The sequence below is a fragment of the Leptopilina heterotoma genome, unplaced genomic scaffold (assembly GCF_015476425.1).
Source record: "Leptopilina heterotoma isolate Lh14 unplaced genomic scaffold, ASM1547642v1 Lhet_89, whole genome shotgun sequence".
NCBI lineage: Eukaryota > Metazoa > Arthropoda > Insecta > Hymenoptera > Figitidae > Leptopilina > Leptopilina heterotoma.
In genome coordinates, this window is record NW_025111192.1 from 160,256 (window position 1) to 177,040 (window position 16,785).

At 23.1% G+C, this 16,785-nt stretch overlaps 1 protein-coding gene across 6 annotated transcripts in view; it reads right to left on the bottom strand.

The window, feature by feature from the left end:
• Positions 1-16,785, bottom strand: part of LOC122511650 (zwei Ig domain protein zig-8-like) — a 198,661-nt gene that overhangs the window by 89,805 nt on the left and 92,071 nt on the right. For all 6 annotated transcript variants that reach the window (XM_043627036.1, XM_043627035.1, XM_043627031.1 and 3 more), the window contains one exon: positions 4,698-4,894. In XM_043627036.1, coding sequence (XP_043482971.1) covers positions 4,698-4,859 — 162 coding nt within the window. In that variant the 5' untranslated portion in view covers positions 4,860-4,894. The remainder of the gene's footprint in view (positions 1-4,697; positions 4,895-16,785) is intronic.

The following is a 16,785-nucleotide window of genomic DNA, read 5'->3' on the forward strand; positions in this document are numbered from 1 at the left end:
TATACTATTTTTTATACTATTTATACTATTTATCCTATTTTTACTATTATTTATACTATTTATACTATTTTTACTATTATTTATACTATTTATACTATATATACTATTTTTATAATATTTATACTATTTTTTATACTATTTATACTATTTTTATACTATTTATACTATTTTTTATACTATTTTTAATATTTTAACACTATTTTATTTTATACTTTTTAAGTTTTTATACTATTTTTACTTATGATTTACAGTATTATTTTTTATCTAAAATTTACTTGATTCTACTTGTCTGACCAAAAATAAAATTCACTACTAATTATAAGTAGAAGATATTAAAAACAAAAAGTAATTTTCATTCCTCGATGCAAAATTAACTCTATATTTAAAAAACTTGTCTGACTAAAATTAAACTTTCCTACTGATTAAAATTACAAGAAATCGAAAAATTTTGTTTTGGAACTGCAAACTTTTGATCTCATTCCAAACTTTAGAACTTAAAAAACAAAAAGGTTATTTTCAGTACTCCTATCGTAATTAAAATTGTATTTAACAATCTGTCTGACCAAAGCTAAACTTTACTACTAATTAGAAAAAAAAATTTCGAAAAGTTCTGCTCAAAGTTGCGTTCTTTACTTCTCAAGAAAATATTCTGAAATTAATAAAAAAAAATAACTAATTTTCAATAGTATTAATAAAATTAAGTTTATATTAAAAATAATTTGTCTGACTGAAACTGAACTTTACTACTAATTAAAATTTTAAAAATTCTAAATATTCTTCTTATAACTACGACTTTTAATTTTGATACAAAAATTCCAAATTTAACAATATAATTATTTTCTATTACTGTTAAGGTTAACATAATTAAATATTTATTAATGACATTTGTTTGACCAAAATTAAAAATTATTACTACTATTAAAAAAAAAATTCTGTAAATTCTTCTTAAAGTTGCGTTCTTTATTTCTTATAAAAACATAGACTTTAAGAAACAAAAAGTAATTTTTAATTCATTCAACAGAATTGAAATTCCATTTAAAAAATTTGTCTGACCAAAACTAAAATTTACTACTGTTTAAAATTAAAAGAGTTCGAAAGATTATGTTTGTCTAACGAAAGCTAAAATTTACAAAAATTCCTTAAAATTCTTCATGAAATTACGACATTTTATTTTACTAAAAAATTTGGAGTTTAAAAAACCAAAAACTAATTTTTATTTCTTTTAAATAAATTAAGTTTCTATTAAAAATAATTTGTCTGACTAAAACTGAACTTTACTACTAATTAAAATTTTTTAAATTCTCAAAAATCTTCTTATAACTACGACTTTTAATTTTGATACAAAAATTCCAAATTTCACAATATAACTAATTTTCTCTACTCTTAACAAATTTAAATTTATGTTTAAAGAATTTGTCTGACTAAAACGAAACTTTACTACTAATTAAAATTTCAAAAATTCAAAAAATTCTTCTTCAAACTGCGACCTTTCGTTCTACTACAAAAATTCAGAATTAAAAGACATAAAAATTATTTTCACTACTCTTTCAAGAATTAAATTTATATTTAGAAAAATTGTCTCACAAAAATTAAAATATACTACTATTTAAAATTAGAATGCAGAATATATTTTTTTTAATTTTCCGATTTTTACTTTTTATGGAACATTGAGAATTTAAAAAATAAATCTGATTTTTACTACTTCTTATAGAATTAAATTTATAATTGAAAATATTGTCTGACTAATACCTACATTTACTACTGATTAAAATACGAAGAGTTTGGACAATTATTACGAAACTACTTTCTATTATTTCGATCCAAAAATTCGGAATTTTAAAATCAAAAATTAATTTTTATTACTTTCAAATGAATTAGTTTTATTTAAAAAAATATTGTCTGACTAAAACTCAACTTTACCACTAATTGAAATTAGAAATATTCGCAATTTTTTTCTGAAAAACGAAACTTTTAATTTTGGTTGAAAAATTTAACTCAATTTCTTACTTCTGATACAAAAATTCAGAATTTAAAAGCAAAAATTAATTTTTAATACTTTTAGAATTACATTTCAAGTTAATAAAATCTGTCTGACCAAAACTAAAACTTACTACTAGTAAAAAGCAACAGTCACATAAAACTTTCTTACATGAGAATAAAATTAAATTCTTCATCAAAAAAATTACACCTATTTTAATATTTCTCCAATCAAAATTTTGATTTACAACTAAATAACAAAAATTGATTATTTTCGTCTGACTAAAATTGAATTTTACTACTACTGAAATTTCCAAAAGTTGAAAAATTAAAATTCTTCTCTGCCTTTTCTTTTCTTTGCCGAAAAAAGTACAAATAATTACGAAATTTCAACAATTATCTTAGAAATTTCTCTGATAAAATCAAATTTGTCTGACCAAAAGTAAAATGTACTACTGAAAAAGTAAAAGAACGTAGAAAATACATCTTTACCGAATTTACTTTTATTTTTATATGAAAATTCAATTTTTAAAAACTAAAAACTGCTTTTTAGTTTTTTATCTATTAAAAGAGTTGAAAAATCTATTTAAAAAATTTGTCTGACCAAAACTAAAATGTACTACTAGGGAATAAAGAAGAATTGTGGAAACCTTTCAGCGTGAAATTAAATTTAATATTCTTATAAAGAAAAAAACTACAAAAATTGAAAAAAATTTCCATAACCGAATAAATAATATTACCATTTCCATCTGACTAGATTGATTACTACTACTACCTACTAAAATTTTCAAAAGTCGCAAAATTAAATTAAACTTTGCTCTTTTTACCCTCAAAAAAAAGTACGAAAATTTACAAAATTTCACCAATTATCTTAAAAATGTTTGTCTGCTAAAAACAAATCCTCTCGACGAGTAACATTAATTTTCCGAAAAAAGAAAGAAAAAATTAAAATTACTTCAACATCGAGACCCAAAAAAACAAAAATTGCAATATTCTCAAGTGTAATTATTTTTACCCCCCTATTTGCGAACGTGTACCATATACAGATATAAAATTTTCACATCTGAATATCGTTTTGAATTTAATTTTGTCCCCACAGAGAATCTCCTGAGACTTTCAAATCTTTTGGGAACGAACCAAACTTTTCGTTTGCGGGAACAAATTAATTTATATACTCAGTAATAAACTAGTAAATCCCAAAATGAATTGACGCAATTATCTTAATGCACAACAATTAATTAGAAAATTTCCTTAAAAAAAAAAATCTTTCCCTCCTTTCAAATTTTTCCATCGTAGAAAATATTTTCCTTAAAAATATATTCAAAATTTCAAATTGCAAAATAAATTTTCAATAAAAGATGTCCATAAATATTTTATCCGAGAAAACAATTTGTCTGACCAAAATTAAAATTTACTACTTATTATTAAAATTACAAAAATTCGTAAAATTCTTCATGAAACTACAACATTTTATTTTACTAAAAAACTTCGAGTTTAAAAACTAAAAACTAATTTTTATTTCTTTTAAATAAATTAAGTTTATATTAAAAATAATTTGTCTGACTAAAACTGAACTTTACTACTAATTAAAATTTTTTAAATTCTGAAAATTCTTTTTATAACTACGATTCTTAATGTTGATACAAAATTTACAAATTTAACAATAACTATTTGTTTTTTGAACTTTAGAAAAAATGGCGCTAATGTATGTAAAATATCTAACGAGGGGAGAGAGGGGGAGGGGGGGGGGTAAATTTTTCAAAAAAAAGTATCTTGCGTAATTCATGGACGGCCTCTAATAAAAAATATTTTTTAAACAAAAATATTCTATAAAAAAATATTCTATAAACAAAAATATTCTATAGAAAAATATTTTATAAAAAAATATTCTATAAACAAAAATATTAGAGTTGTGCAAAAAGCTCGAGGCTCGAGGCTCGAGCGAGCTTTTTCGAGCTTTTCATTTTTCGGGCCGAGCCGAGCCGAGCCTAATCAGTTCGAGCTCGAGCCGAGTTCGAGCCGAGCCGAGCTGTGTAAAAAGCTCGAATAGTTTCGAGTACTCGAGTTAATTCGAGTACTCGAATTTTTCGAGCACTCGAGGGAATTCGAGTACTCGAATTTTTTCGAGCTCTGAGTAAATTCGAGTTCTAGAGAAAATTCATAGAATTTTCGCATTTATTATATTTAGCAAATAGAAATATTGATTCAGTAATTCAAAAAAATTCGAAATTTTTTACTTATTAATAGTTTTTTTAGTAAGTCAAAAGCTCGAATCCATTCGAGTACTCGAAAAATTCGAGTACTCGAATTCACTCGAGTGCTCGAATTCACTCGAGTGCTCGAATTTAATCGAGTACTCGAATTTACCCGAGTACTCGAATTTTTCGAGTACTCGAAGTCACTCGAGTACTCGAAAATTTCGAGTACTCGATACATCGAGCCGGCTCGGGCTCGGCTCGGCTCGGCCCGAAAAAATTTCGGCTCGGCTCGACTTTTCGAGCTTTTTGCACATCTCTAAAAAATATTATAAAAAAATATTTTATAAAAAAATATTCAATAGAAAAAATAGTCTACAAAAAAATATTCTATAGAAAATATATTTTATAAAAAAATATTCTATAAAAAATATTCTATAAAAAAATATTCTATAAAAGAAAATTTTTTCTATAAACAAAATAAATAAATAAAAAAATACCTAGTAAATAAATATAAAAACTCACCACTCCTTCGCCAATGTTGTGAACAACGCAGGGCAACAATGCAGTGGAGCCGGACTGAGAAGAAATGACTGTAGAATTTTCAGTGCCGAAAGTCATCGGAAGAGTCGGCGCTAAATCAACGTCTAAGGGTTTAAGTGTACGATCTAACGAATTGGCGTTCATCCCGACTACTTCGGCCGTAACTGCAGAGGGATAGTCTGAAAAAGAAGATGTTACATAAAAAAGTCGTTACTCCACGAACCTGGCTTTCATGATGGGAGCATAAAACCAAAAGTATGTCAATTGTCGTTTAAAAAAAAAACCACCACCACCACCACCATCGTTGTCTTTACTTGAGCATTTTATCTTAACAAATATTTGCACATTATTCGTTGCGTGGATAAAAAAAAATTTTTTTTTTTTTCAATCACAGGAACTCTGAATATTCATGGTAAACTGCTCCTGAATCCTCCTATTGTTTGAAAAGTGACTAAAAAAAAAGTGAATGGAAGATGAGTAAAAATATCAGCAAACAATGAGTGAAAATTTATGAGTAACGAGAATAGTAAAAAAAAGAAGATAAAAAAATAACAGCGCAAATAAGAGTAAAAATAATAGAAAAAAAAGAGGAATAAAAAATTGAGAAAAGTTAAAAAAAAAATTCCTTAAAAGAAAGAATTGAAAAAAATACATATTTTAATTACGCCAATATGAAAGAAATTTTGAATTTTAATTTCGAATATTTAATCTATAATGAGCGATCTTTGCATCTCATTTTAGTTTCACTTTCTAGCTTTTTTAGTTATTGCGAAAGGATTCATTAGCATATTTTTTCATAATTTTCTATTTGTTTAATATTCACTTCGTCATATTTTGAAAAAGAAAAAGAATTTTATCAATGCAATTTGGAGAAATTTTCCCAAGTTTACAGTGAATTATAATTACCAACAAACATGAAATTTGGAATTCGATTAATCGAAACAATTTCCCTTTAACACTCGTCAAAGATGCAAAAAATTTCGAAAATTTTACACCCAATTACAAAAAAATATATTTCAATCAATTTTTTTTCAATAAATTAACTTAGAAAAAAATAAATTCAATAACCTTCTATGTAGAAATGTATTCATTTCGTTCTAATTGCTATGTAAAAAAAAAATAAATAAACAAAAAATTCTGCAAAAAACTAACAAGAATAAAACGAAAGAGTAGAAAAAAATAAAAATAATATTGTAATAAAAAAAAATCGTTGAACATCGAAAAAATATATTTCAATCAATTTTTTTTCAATAAATTAACTTAGAAAAAAATAAACTCAATAACGTTCTATATAGAAATGTATTCATTTCGTTCTAATTGCTATTTTTCAAAAAAAAAAAAAAATAAACAAAAAATTCTGCAAAAAACGAACAAGAATAAAACGAAAGTGTAGAAAAAAATAAAAATAATATTGTAATAAAAAAAAATCGTTGAACATCGAAAAAATATATTTCAATCAATTTTTTTTCAATAAATTAACTTAGAAAAAAATAAACTCAATAACGTTCTATATAGAAATGTATTCATTGCGTTCTAATTCCAATTTTTCAAAAAGGAAAAATAAACAAAAAATTCTGCAGAAAACTAACAAGAATAAAACGAAAGAGTAGAAAAAAATAAAAATAATATTTTTAAAAAAATCGTCGAAAAAAAAGAAAACAAATATTAAAAATAATATTTTGTGTTTAAAAAATAAAATGACTTCCAAAATGGTAAGTATGCTCGTAGATGAAACAAAAAATTAAAATAAAACAAAAAGGAATTTATTCCACATGCAAAATTTATTCGTATAGAAAATAATAATAAAGCAAACAAAAAAGAAACAGATGTCGACAATTGAAATTCATTAATGAATGAATTGAAGCGAAAAAAATAATTCGAATTTTATTTAAACACTGCAATTTTCCATTTCAATAGAAGTATTAAAGAATTTTATTTGCTAAGCACATGTACATGATTGAGAAAGCAAGAAATTGGAAAATTCCTTCCATTCGCGATCTGACAGGCTTTTGAAAATGAAATCAGTGTGGAAGTTTTCAGCTCTACGAAGAGTAAAATTGATTTCGGTTGAATAAAGTCTAATATTCGATATAGAACACGCTCTTTCATCTCTGGTTAGTTTATCTTTTCAACAAACCACAAATTGTTTGCGGTCTTTCATTATTATTGTTATTATTGTTATTGTTATTATTATAATTATTAATATTATTATCATCATTATTATTCTTATTATTACCATTATTATTAGTATTATTATTTTTAGTATTATTATTATTATTATTATTAGTATCATTATTGTTAGTATTATTATTATTGTTACTATTTTTATATGATTTATTTTCTATTATTTCCATTACTCATTATTATTATTATTTTTATTATTATTCTTAATATTTATTTATTACTTATTTTCTATTATTTTTATTACTAATTAATACAGATTTTTATCTTCACCCAAAAACACAAATTACATTTTAACAAACACAGTTTAAAAAAAAAGTTTTTACAAACTAATTATCATAAGTGTTAAAAGAATTGAAAATAAAATTTTTAAATTTGTCTGACTGAAACAAAAATTTACTACTTATATCAAAAATTAGAAATTTTCAGACAATTCTTCTTGAAGTTCGTAAAATCCTTCATATAACTGCGTCTTTCTTTTTCGATGCAAAAATTCTGAACTTTTAAACTAGAAACTAATTTTTATAACTGTCAACAGACTTAATATTTAAACTTAAAAATTTGTCTAACCAAAACTAAAATTTACTACTAGGTTGAAATCAGAAATTTTCGGAAAATATTTTTTAAAACTGCAACCATTTGCTCTGATGCAAAAATTCCGAATGTAAGAAACCAAAACTAATTTTCCTATCTATTAACAGACTTATAAAATTAAATTACAAAAATTTGTCTGACCAAAACTAAAATTTACTACTAATAAAAGAAGAGGTTGGAAAATTCATCTTGACACTGTCTCTTTTTGTTCTGAGGGAAAAATTCTGAATTTTGAAAGCTAAAAACTAATTTTTGCTACTGATAGTGATAATAAAATTAAATTTTATATTAAAAAATATGTCTGACCAAAACAAAAATGTACTACTTATTAAAATTTCAAGAATACGGAGAATTTTTTTCGGAAATGCGACCTTGTAATATAATAAAAAAATTTAGAATTTAAAAATCAAAAACTAATTTTTATTGCTGTTCAAATAAATAAAATTTATGTTGGAAAAAATTTGTCTGACTAAAACTAAATTTTACTACTAATTAAAAAGTTGAAGAATTCGGAAAATTTTTCTTGAAACTGCGAGAATTAATTCTGATGCAAGTATTTTAAATTTAAGAAACAAAAACTAATTTTCTTAACTATTCACAGAATTAAATTTGTGTTTGAAAAGTCTGTCTGACCAAAACTGAACTTTACTACTTACTAAAATTACATAAATTTGGAAAATTTTTCTTGAAACTGCATTTTTTTATTTTAAGCCAAAAAAAAAAAAAAAATGTTATTGAAAAAAAACTCATATTTTTGTCACTGTTTCAACAGAATTAAAATTAAATTAATAAAATTTGTCTGACCAAAATTAAAATTTACTACTAATTAAGAGATAATTTGAAAAATACTTTCTCTGTTGCGTTCTTTCCTTCTTACATAAATATTCATATTTTAAAAAAAACCAAAAGCTAATTTTCAATAATGTCAGGAGAATAAAATTTCTGTTTAAAAAACATGTCTGACTAAAACTGAACTTTACTACTAAAACTACAAGAAGTCAAAAATTTTTTTTTTCAAACTGCGACCTCTTGTTGTTCTAATAAAAAAAATTCAATGTTAAAAGACAAAAAAATTATTCTCACTACTCTTACAAAAAATAATTTTATTTATAGAAAAATTGTCTGACTAAAATTAAAATTTACTACTATTTAAAATTAGAATGTAGAATATTTTTTTTAAATTTCCAACTTTTATTTCTGATAGAAATATTGCAAATTTAAAAAACAAAACGTAATTTTTTATTCTTTTAACAAAATTTAATTGACAATTTAAAAATATGTCTAAGCGAAACTAAAATTTCTTACTGATTAAAATAAGCAGAGTTTGACAATTATAAAATTGCTATCTATTATTTCCATCCAAAATTAATTAATTTTAAAACCAAAAACTAATTTTCATTACTTCTAAATAAATTAGAATATTAACAAACTTTGTTTCGGAACTTTTGTACCCCAATCCTAAAATATAACAAAACAAAAGTTTATTATTCGAAATTTGTACTAAATTAATTTCAATTGTAGTTTTTGACAATTAAATTTTTTACAGTAAAGACTTTTGACTTTGAGTCAACTGTATCATATTCTGGGTGATCAATAATTTTTTTCATTTAATTTTATTACTTTTTTTTATTATTTTTTGATCTTAATTATGTTAATTATCTTTTTTTTTATTTTCATTTTTTTTTTTATTTTTTATTCTCATTATTATTTTAAAAAGTTTTTAAATTATTATTAGTTATTTTCATTTAATTCTTCTCTCTCTGTTTATCCATTATTTTTAATACTGCAAAAAATTAATCACGTTTTCATATTTTATATGATGCTATATTATTTATTTTTTAATTTTACCTCTTGATTATTATTATTTCATTTAATTATTAATGGGAGAATAATAACTTGCTAAAACATAATTTCAACTTAACGTATTGATATATAAATATATATACAATACATATTTATATAAATATGTATATACACATGTCATAAATTGAAATTAATTGCAGATCATTTCACGTTCTATTAATATTCATAGAGTGGACAAACGGTTATTGATTTGTCTCACCTTTCTGTACCACTTGTTCACGGTTATATAATTCTTTACTCAACCAAGCATTTTTTATTCAATTAAAAAACATGAAAACAAGTTTGTTAGATTCACACTTCGTATATATTTAAATATGTATTTACATACGAGTATTATACCCCTATGTATACAACTATTGTTCTAGTAAACTTGTCGACGTGTACACAAGTATAAAAGTGTAAAAAAAAACCTCACTCTATTTTCAACCCTTTTTTTTTTCTTCTCTTCATTCTAATGTATGAGGAAGAAGTTTTTTTTTCTATTTAAATCGAAAAAAGAATAAAAAATTCATGGGTAAATTAATTTTTTCCAACACGTTTGTTGAGAGTCAGTAAAACAAAGTCAGGACTTTTCAATGTCTAAATCAACTTTTAAGAAATTCTAAAAAATAGTAAAAATTCATACGGAAAAAATTTTAAAATGTAAGTCTTGTAATTTTACATAATTTTTTTTTCATTTCATTTTTATAATTATATTATATTTAATTTAATTATCAAAATTAAATGAAAAATCACTCAACAAGAAAAAAATTTTATTTCCAAGAAAATAATTATTTTTCACAGATTTAAAATGATTTTAAAAAGGGGGATAAAATTTTCATTAATTCTACCAATTTTATAATTGCAGTAAATTATTATATGAAAAATTTGCTATTATATGTATTCAATGTATAACGTATTGAGTACACATTCCACGAATAAATATTGAATATTCTACTCTGTAATTTATACATATCGGTATTCAATAATGGCTTGTTTGCCTTTACATAAAATTAATATAATTTATTATCGAAACTTTTTTCATTGGAAATAATTATTTGAAAATTTATCATAATATAGCTTTAAAAAACTTTAAAATTTTTTAAATTAAATGTTAATTATTTCAACAAATAATTGAATAATTGAAAATCAAACGAAAATGATTACAAATGAATTGTAATTATTATTACAAATTAATTGTAATAATTTAATATACAATTGCACAATTATATTATTTTAATAAAAGCAAAAAGTTAAATACTAAAAATTAGTTAAATTTTTTAACATTTGAACAATACAGAAAATTCCGTTAAATTTAAAAATTTTACCAAAATGATTAAAAATAAATGCCAGCTTTGCAATTTATTAATATCAATTTTTTCTGCTTTTTCACATTTCAAAGAAAAAAGTTTAAAATAATAAAATACCATTCAAAATATTGATAATAATTTATGAAGAAAATTTTAAACAAATTGTTTTTTATAATAAAAAAAAAAACAATAGAAGTGATTTTTAATCAAAAAATTTATTTATATTTGATATTTAGAGAATGGATTTTTTTTGGAAAAAAATTTTTCATTGAAATGTTTTCTTTAAAAATGTCAAATTTAAAAAAATACGTAGAATTTATAAATTTTTCAATAAATTTTTTATTTTAAAATAATAACGAGAATTGGAATGAAATTAAAAAAAATTGTACGTTATTAAATTTTATTTTCGTTTAGTCACAGTATACATTCGAAATATTTCCTATATATTATATTTTTTATTGGAAAATTCTTTCACCGCATGATATAGCAACACCATTCGTAACATATGTTTCAGAAAAGTGATAAAATTGAGCAGAAATAAATAGCTCTCTTCAAAAATAGATGCTTATCGAACAAAGAAACAAATATATAAAAAGGGGAACTAGATGAAGAAATCTAATACAAACTCTTTTATTATTTTTATTTTCAAGAATAAGGAGGACAAAAAAAACTTGAAACTATAGACAATTCGCCAATATTTTCTCAATTTGTTCTTGTTTAAAGTTTAACGAATAATTGTTTTTTCTATTCAAAATAAAACATTCATTTTAGAATTAAAATTAGTTTAGTAATTAATTATTTCTTAGTAATAAAATTAGTGATAAAAAATATTAATTTTATTGAATACTACAAAAATGTTTAATTTTGAATAGAAAAACAATTTTTACTTCTCTAAGCAACATTGGATTTGTATTTTAAAAATTTGTCTGACTAAAAATAAAATTTACTAGTAATTGGAATTAAAATTCGAAAAAATCTTTAAAAGCGTCTCTGTGTTCTGATACAAAATTTCGGGCATTAAAACAAAAAGTAATTTTCATTCTTGGAAACAAAATTAACTTTATATTTAAAAAGCCTGTCAGACCAAAACTAAACTTTTCTACTGATTAAAATAACAAGAAATCGAAAAATTTATTTTTAAACTACTACCTTTTGATTTGATTCAAAACTTTGGAACTTCAAAAACAAAAAGTTATTTTCACTAATCTTATCATGATTAAAATTGTATTTAACAATCCGTCTGACCAAAGCTAAACTTTACTATTAATTAGAAGAAAACTTTAGAAAACTTTTGCTTAAAGGTGCGTCTTTTACTTCTCAAGGAAATATTCAGAATATAAAATACAAAAACTGGTTTTAAATATTATTGAATAAATTAAATTTATTATGAAAAATTTGTCTGACGGAAATTAAAATTTACTACTAATAAAAAATAGAGTAGTTTAGAAAATTAATCTTGACATTGCCTTTTTTGTTTTATGGCAAAAATTCTGAATTTTTAAACTAAAAACAAATTTTTACTACTGTTATTAACATAATTAAATTTATATTTTATACTTAAAGACTTTGTCTGACTACAACTAAATTTTACTACTTATTAAAACTTCAAGAATGCGAAGAATTTTTCATAAACAAACTTGATTTTATTCTAAAACGAAAATTCAGAGATAAAAGAAACAAAAATTAATTTTCAATACAGTTGACAAAATGAAATTAAAATTTAAAGTCTGTCTGACCAAAACTAAACTTTACTACTACTTAAGAGTTCAAGAAGTTCTTCTTAAAATAAAGTCCTTTTGATTTGATGCAAAATTGTTGAATTAAAAAATCAAAAACTATTTTTCACTACTTTTAACAGAATTAATTTTGCATTTAAAAAATATGTCTGACCAAAACTAAACTTTACTACTCATTAAAAGTACAAAAGTTTAGAAAACTATTTTTTAAAATATAACTTCTATTTTTTTTATCAAGAAATCAAAGAGTATAAAAAACATAACATATTTTTTTGAAAACAGAATTAAATTTATATTAAAATATTTTGTCTGACTAAAACTGTACTTAACTACTTATTAAAATTACAAAAATACAAAAAATTATTCTCGAAGCTGCGTCCTTTTGTTTTAATACAAAAATTCAAATTTTTTAAATTATTAAATTAATTATTAAATTAATTATTTTCAAAATACGAAAATAATAATAAAAATTCTATTTTCTCAAAATTTTTGTTTTAAATTCAAATTTCAACTCTAAATGTTCGAATCTTATCAGTAGAATATTTCATTAACTGAATCGATAAATTTTGACAGTTTCTCATGTACGAAGTAAATTAATTAATCATATACTATTCAGTAGTAATCAATCAATTGTCAACAAAAATTGATAATAATTCCAAAGTTCATTTAGAATTTTACAAAATTATTATCTCTCACAGTCCCATTTTTTAAAGTCAATACAAAAAATACCCATTTCAGTAAAGTACTAAAAAGCATTATTTATTTCACTGTCTAAAAAGAAAGAAATAACCAAAAAAAACAAACTCTTCTCTCATACAAAACCCAACATATTTAAAACCCTCTTTAATCAAAATAGAAAATCCCAACTAAAACTAAATTCCCTCCGTTAAAAATTCAAAAAAAAAAAAAAAACATCTCTCCTCAATTTTTCATCAAAATTGTTTCATTACCAAAAGAAATAAATCACTGACTTTTCAATTTGATTTTCCCCAAATACTCACTCCTTTCTTTCAAATGACGACGTCTATAATAAAAACTATGCAATTCCCCACAAACACACAAACACACACACACTCGAAAAAAAGTATCAAAATGCCCCAAGAAAAGTGATCAACTTAAAATCCTTTTTACTATTATAGTATAAAACTAGAATACATCTAATTTCCATATCCTCAAATAAAGAAGGATAAACAGTATTCCCACCATCATTGAGATAAAACAGAATAGACATTTTTATCTCTTATCCCAGAATAAAGTACACTATGATACTCGATAGATAGACGCGGCGGAAAATAGATTGGTACAAGAGAGAGAGGGAAAAAAAAGCAAAACAAAACAAAAAGAAAAATAATAAACAAATTTCGCACAAGCATTAGATAAAAATTTAACCATTTTTCTTGATTCTTTTCTGCAAAAAGCAAAAACTTAAAAAAAAATTCTGCTACATTAGCTCGCACCATTAATAATCATAAAAGACAATAAATGAAGACAAAGAGAGGAGACAAGGCCCTCCCTACTCAAATCTCCCTTCCTCCACCCCACGTTGGAGTATAAGAAGGATGAGAGAATAAGAAGGGAGAAAGAGACAAAACTTTTTCCGTGTATACGTAAGCGACTTAAGCCAACTTTTTTCTATTTCGAAAAGTAGAGTCTCTCTTTAAATTCTTACTGACAGTTTGTTCCGTTTAAATGGAATTATATCGCTCATGGTCCTCTCACTCCTTTCTCCTTCTGTCATTCTGTTTCTCATTCTTTCTCGCATTGTCTTTCTCTTTCTTTTTGCCACTCTTTCTCTCATTCTCTCTTTTTCTTTTTGTCACTCTTTCTCTCTTTCTATCACTCTTTCTCTCATTTTCTCTCTCTTTCTCTTATTCTCTCTTTTTTTCTCTCATATTGTTTCTCATTGTCTCTCTCTTTTTATCATTCGCTCTGGTTTCTCTCTCTCTCTCTCTCTCACTCTCACTCTCTTTCTATCATTCTCTCTCGTTTTCTCTCTTTCATTCTCATTTTCCTTCTAACTCCCTCAAATTTTCCAAATAGTGGCAAAAACTTTTCACTCTCTAACAGCCAAAGTACTAATTGACTACTAATTCAGAATTAGAGAGTAATTTTCACTAGTGTTAATAATATAATAAAAAGTTCATTAAAAAAATTATCTGACCAAAACTAAAATCTACTACTAATTAAGAAGTTGAAGAATTCGGAAAATTTTTCTTGAAACTACGAAGTTTAATTTTGATGCAAAAATACAGAATTGAAAAAACAAAAAGTAACTTTCATCACTGTTAACAGAATTAAAAAAATATTTTAAAAACAATAGTCTGACCAAAACAAAAATTTACTACTAATTACAATAAGAAAAATTCAGAAAATAATTTTTCAAACTGGGAACATTATTAATTATGTTGCAATAATTTCGAATGTAAGAAACAAAAACTAATTTTCATAAATGTTAACATCAGACAAATTTTATATTAAAAAAATGTATCTGACCAAAACAAAAATATATTACTCCTTAAAATTTTGAGAGCTTGGAAAATTCTTTTTGGAAATGCGACCTTGCCATCTAATACAAAAATTTATAATTTAAACAACAAAAACTAATTTTTTATTATTGTTTAATTTAAATAAATTTAATTCATATTGAAAAAAATCTGTCTGACTGAAACTAAACTTTACTACTAATCAAAACTTACAGAATACGGAAAATTTTTCTTAAAACTACGAAGTTTTATTCTAATGCAAAAATTCAGAATTGAAAAAAAGAAAGAAAACTTTCAATACTGTTAACAAAATTAAATATACATTAAAATCATTTGTCTGACTAAAATTAAAATTTACTACTTATTGAAATTAGAAATTTTCGAAGAATTCTTCTTGAAACTACATTCTTTTGTTTCATTAAAAAAAATCGAAATTAGAAAATTAAAAACTATTTTTCACTTCTGTTAAAATAATTAAATTTTATATTAAAAAAATTTGTCTGACCAAAACAAAAATTTACTATGTATTTATAAAAATTACAAGTCTTTGAAAAATTTTTTTTGAAACTTTATTCTTTTGTGTTAATAAAAGAAATCAAAAAATTCGAAACTAATTTTTATCTGACAGAAACTAAACTTTACTATTAATTAAAATTGAAACAGTTTAGGATATTCTATATTTCGGACATTCTACTCGAAACTACGTACTTTCCTTCAAAAGCTATAAATTACAATTTGAAAAGCGAAAACTAATTTTCACCACTATTAACAGAATTAAATTTATATTTACACAATCTGTCTGATCATAACTAAACATTACAACTTAATAAAATTACATATATGCGGAAAATTCTTTTCAAAAAATCAATTTCTTTTTTTTAAACCTAAAAAAATTTTTATTTACTTACTAATTATATAAATTATTTAGTTCTCTTATATAAAAATTTCATTAACACAAATAAAACTTCGATCCAAATAAAATTTCTTTGAAACAAATAAAAAAAAAAATTACCGAATAAAAAAATGATTTTTACTATTTTTGAAAGAATTTTTCATAAAAAAAATATAAAAAACATTGTTTTTAGATTAAAAATGCTAAAAGATATCTTTGCCATTCAATTTTTTAATTTGGAAATTCACTTGTTTTTTTTCTATCGAATTTCAAATCATAATTTTATCAAAATTTTCCTATATTTCTTATTTTAAAAAATTATGATTACAGTTTTGCTATGAATTGTTATAAACAAATTATATAAACAAATAGACATTTTAGACGATGGCTTTCAAAAAGCTTAATGAAACTTGTTACTCGGGGGTTTTTGGGGTCGCTGATTACGAATATGACGTCACTTTTTCAAAATTCAAAATGGTGGATCCAATATGGCGGACGACTTTTCTAAAAATCGATCAAATTCGCCTGAAACTCGTTACTCGAGGGTTTTTGGGGTCGCTGATTACGAATATGACTTCAGTTTTTCAAAATTCAAAATGACAGATCCAATATGGCGGACGACTTTTCTAAAAATCGATCAGATTCGCCTGAAACTAGTTACTCGGGGGTTTTCGGGGTCGTTGATTACGAATATGACTTCACTTTTTCAAAATTCAAAATGGCGGATCCAACATGGCGGACATACAAAATAATTTACTCTCTAAATTTGAATTAGTATAAAAATGCATACTAATTTGAAAAAGTGACTGATTTTTGTTTTTGAATTAGTGAATTATACTAATAAATTAGTAGAAATTACTAATTTATTAGTAAAATTTACTAATTCAAAAGCAAAAATTAGTCACTAATTCAAATTAATAAGCATTTTTACTAATTTTGATTAGTGACTGACTTTTTCCTTTTTAAATAGTAAATTTTACTAATAAATTAGTAGAAACTATTATTTATTAGTAAAATTTAGTTATTTAAAAG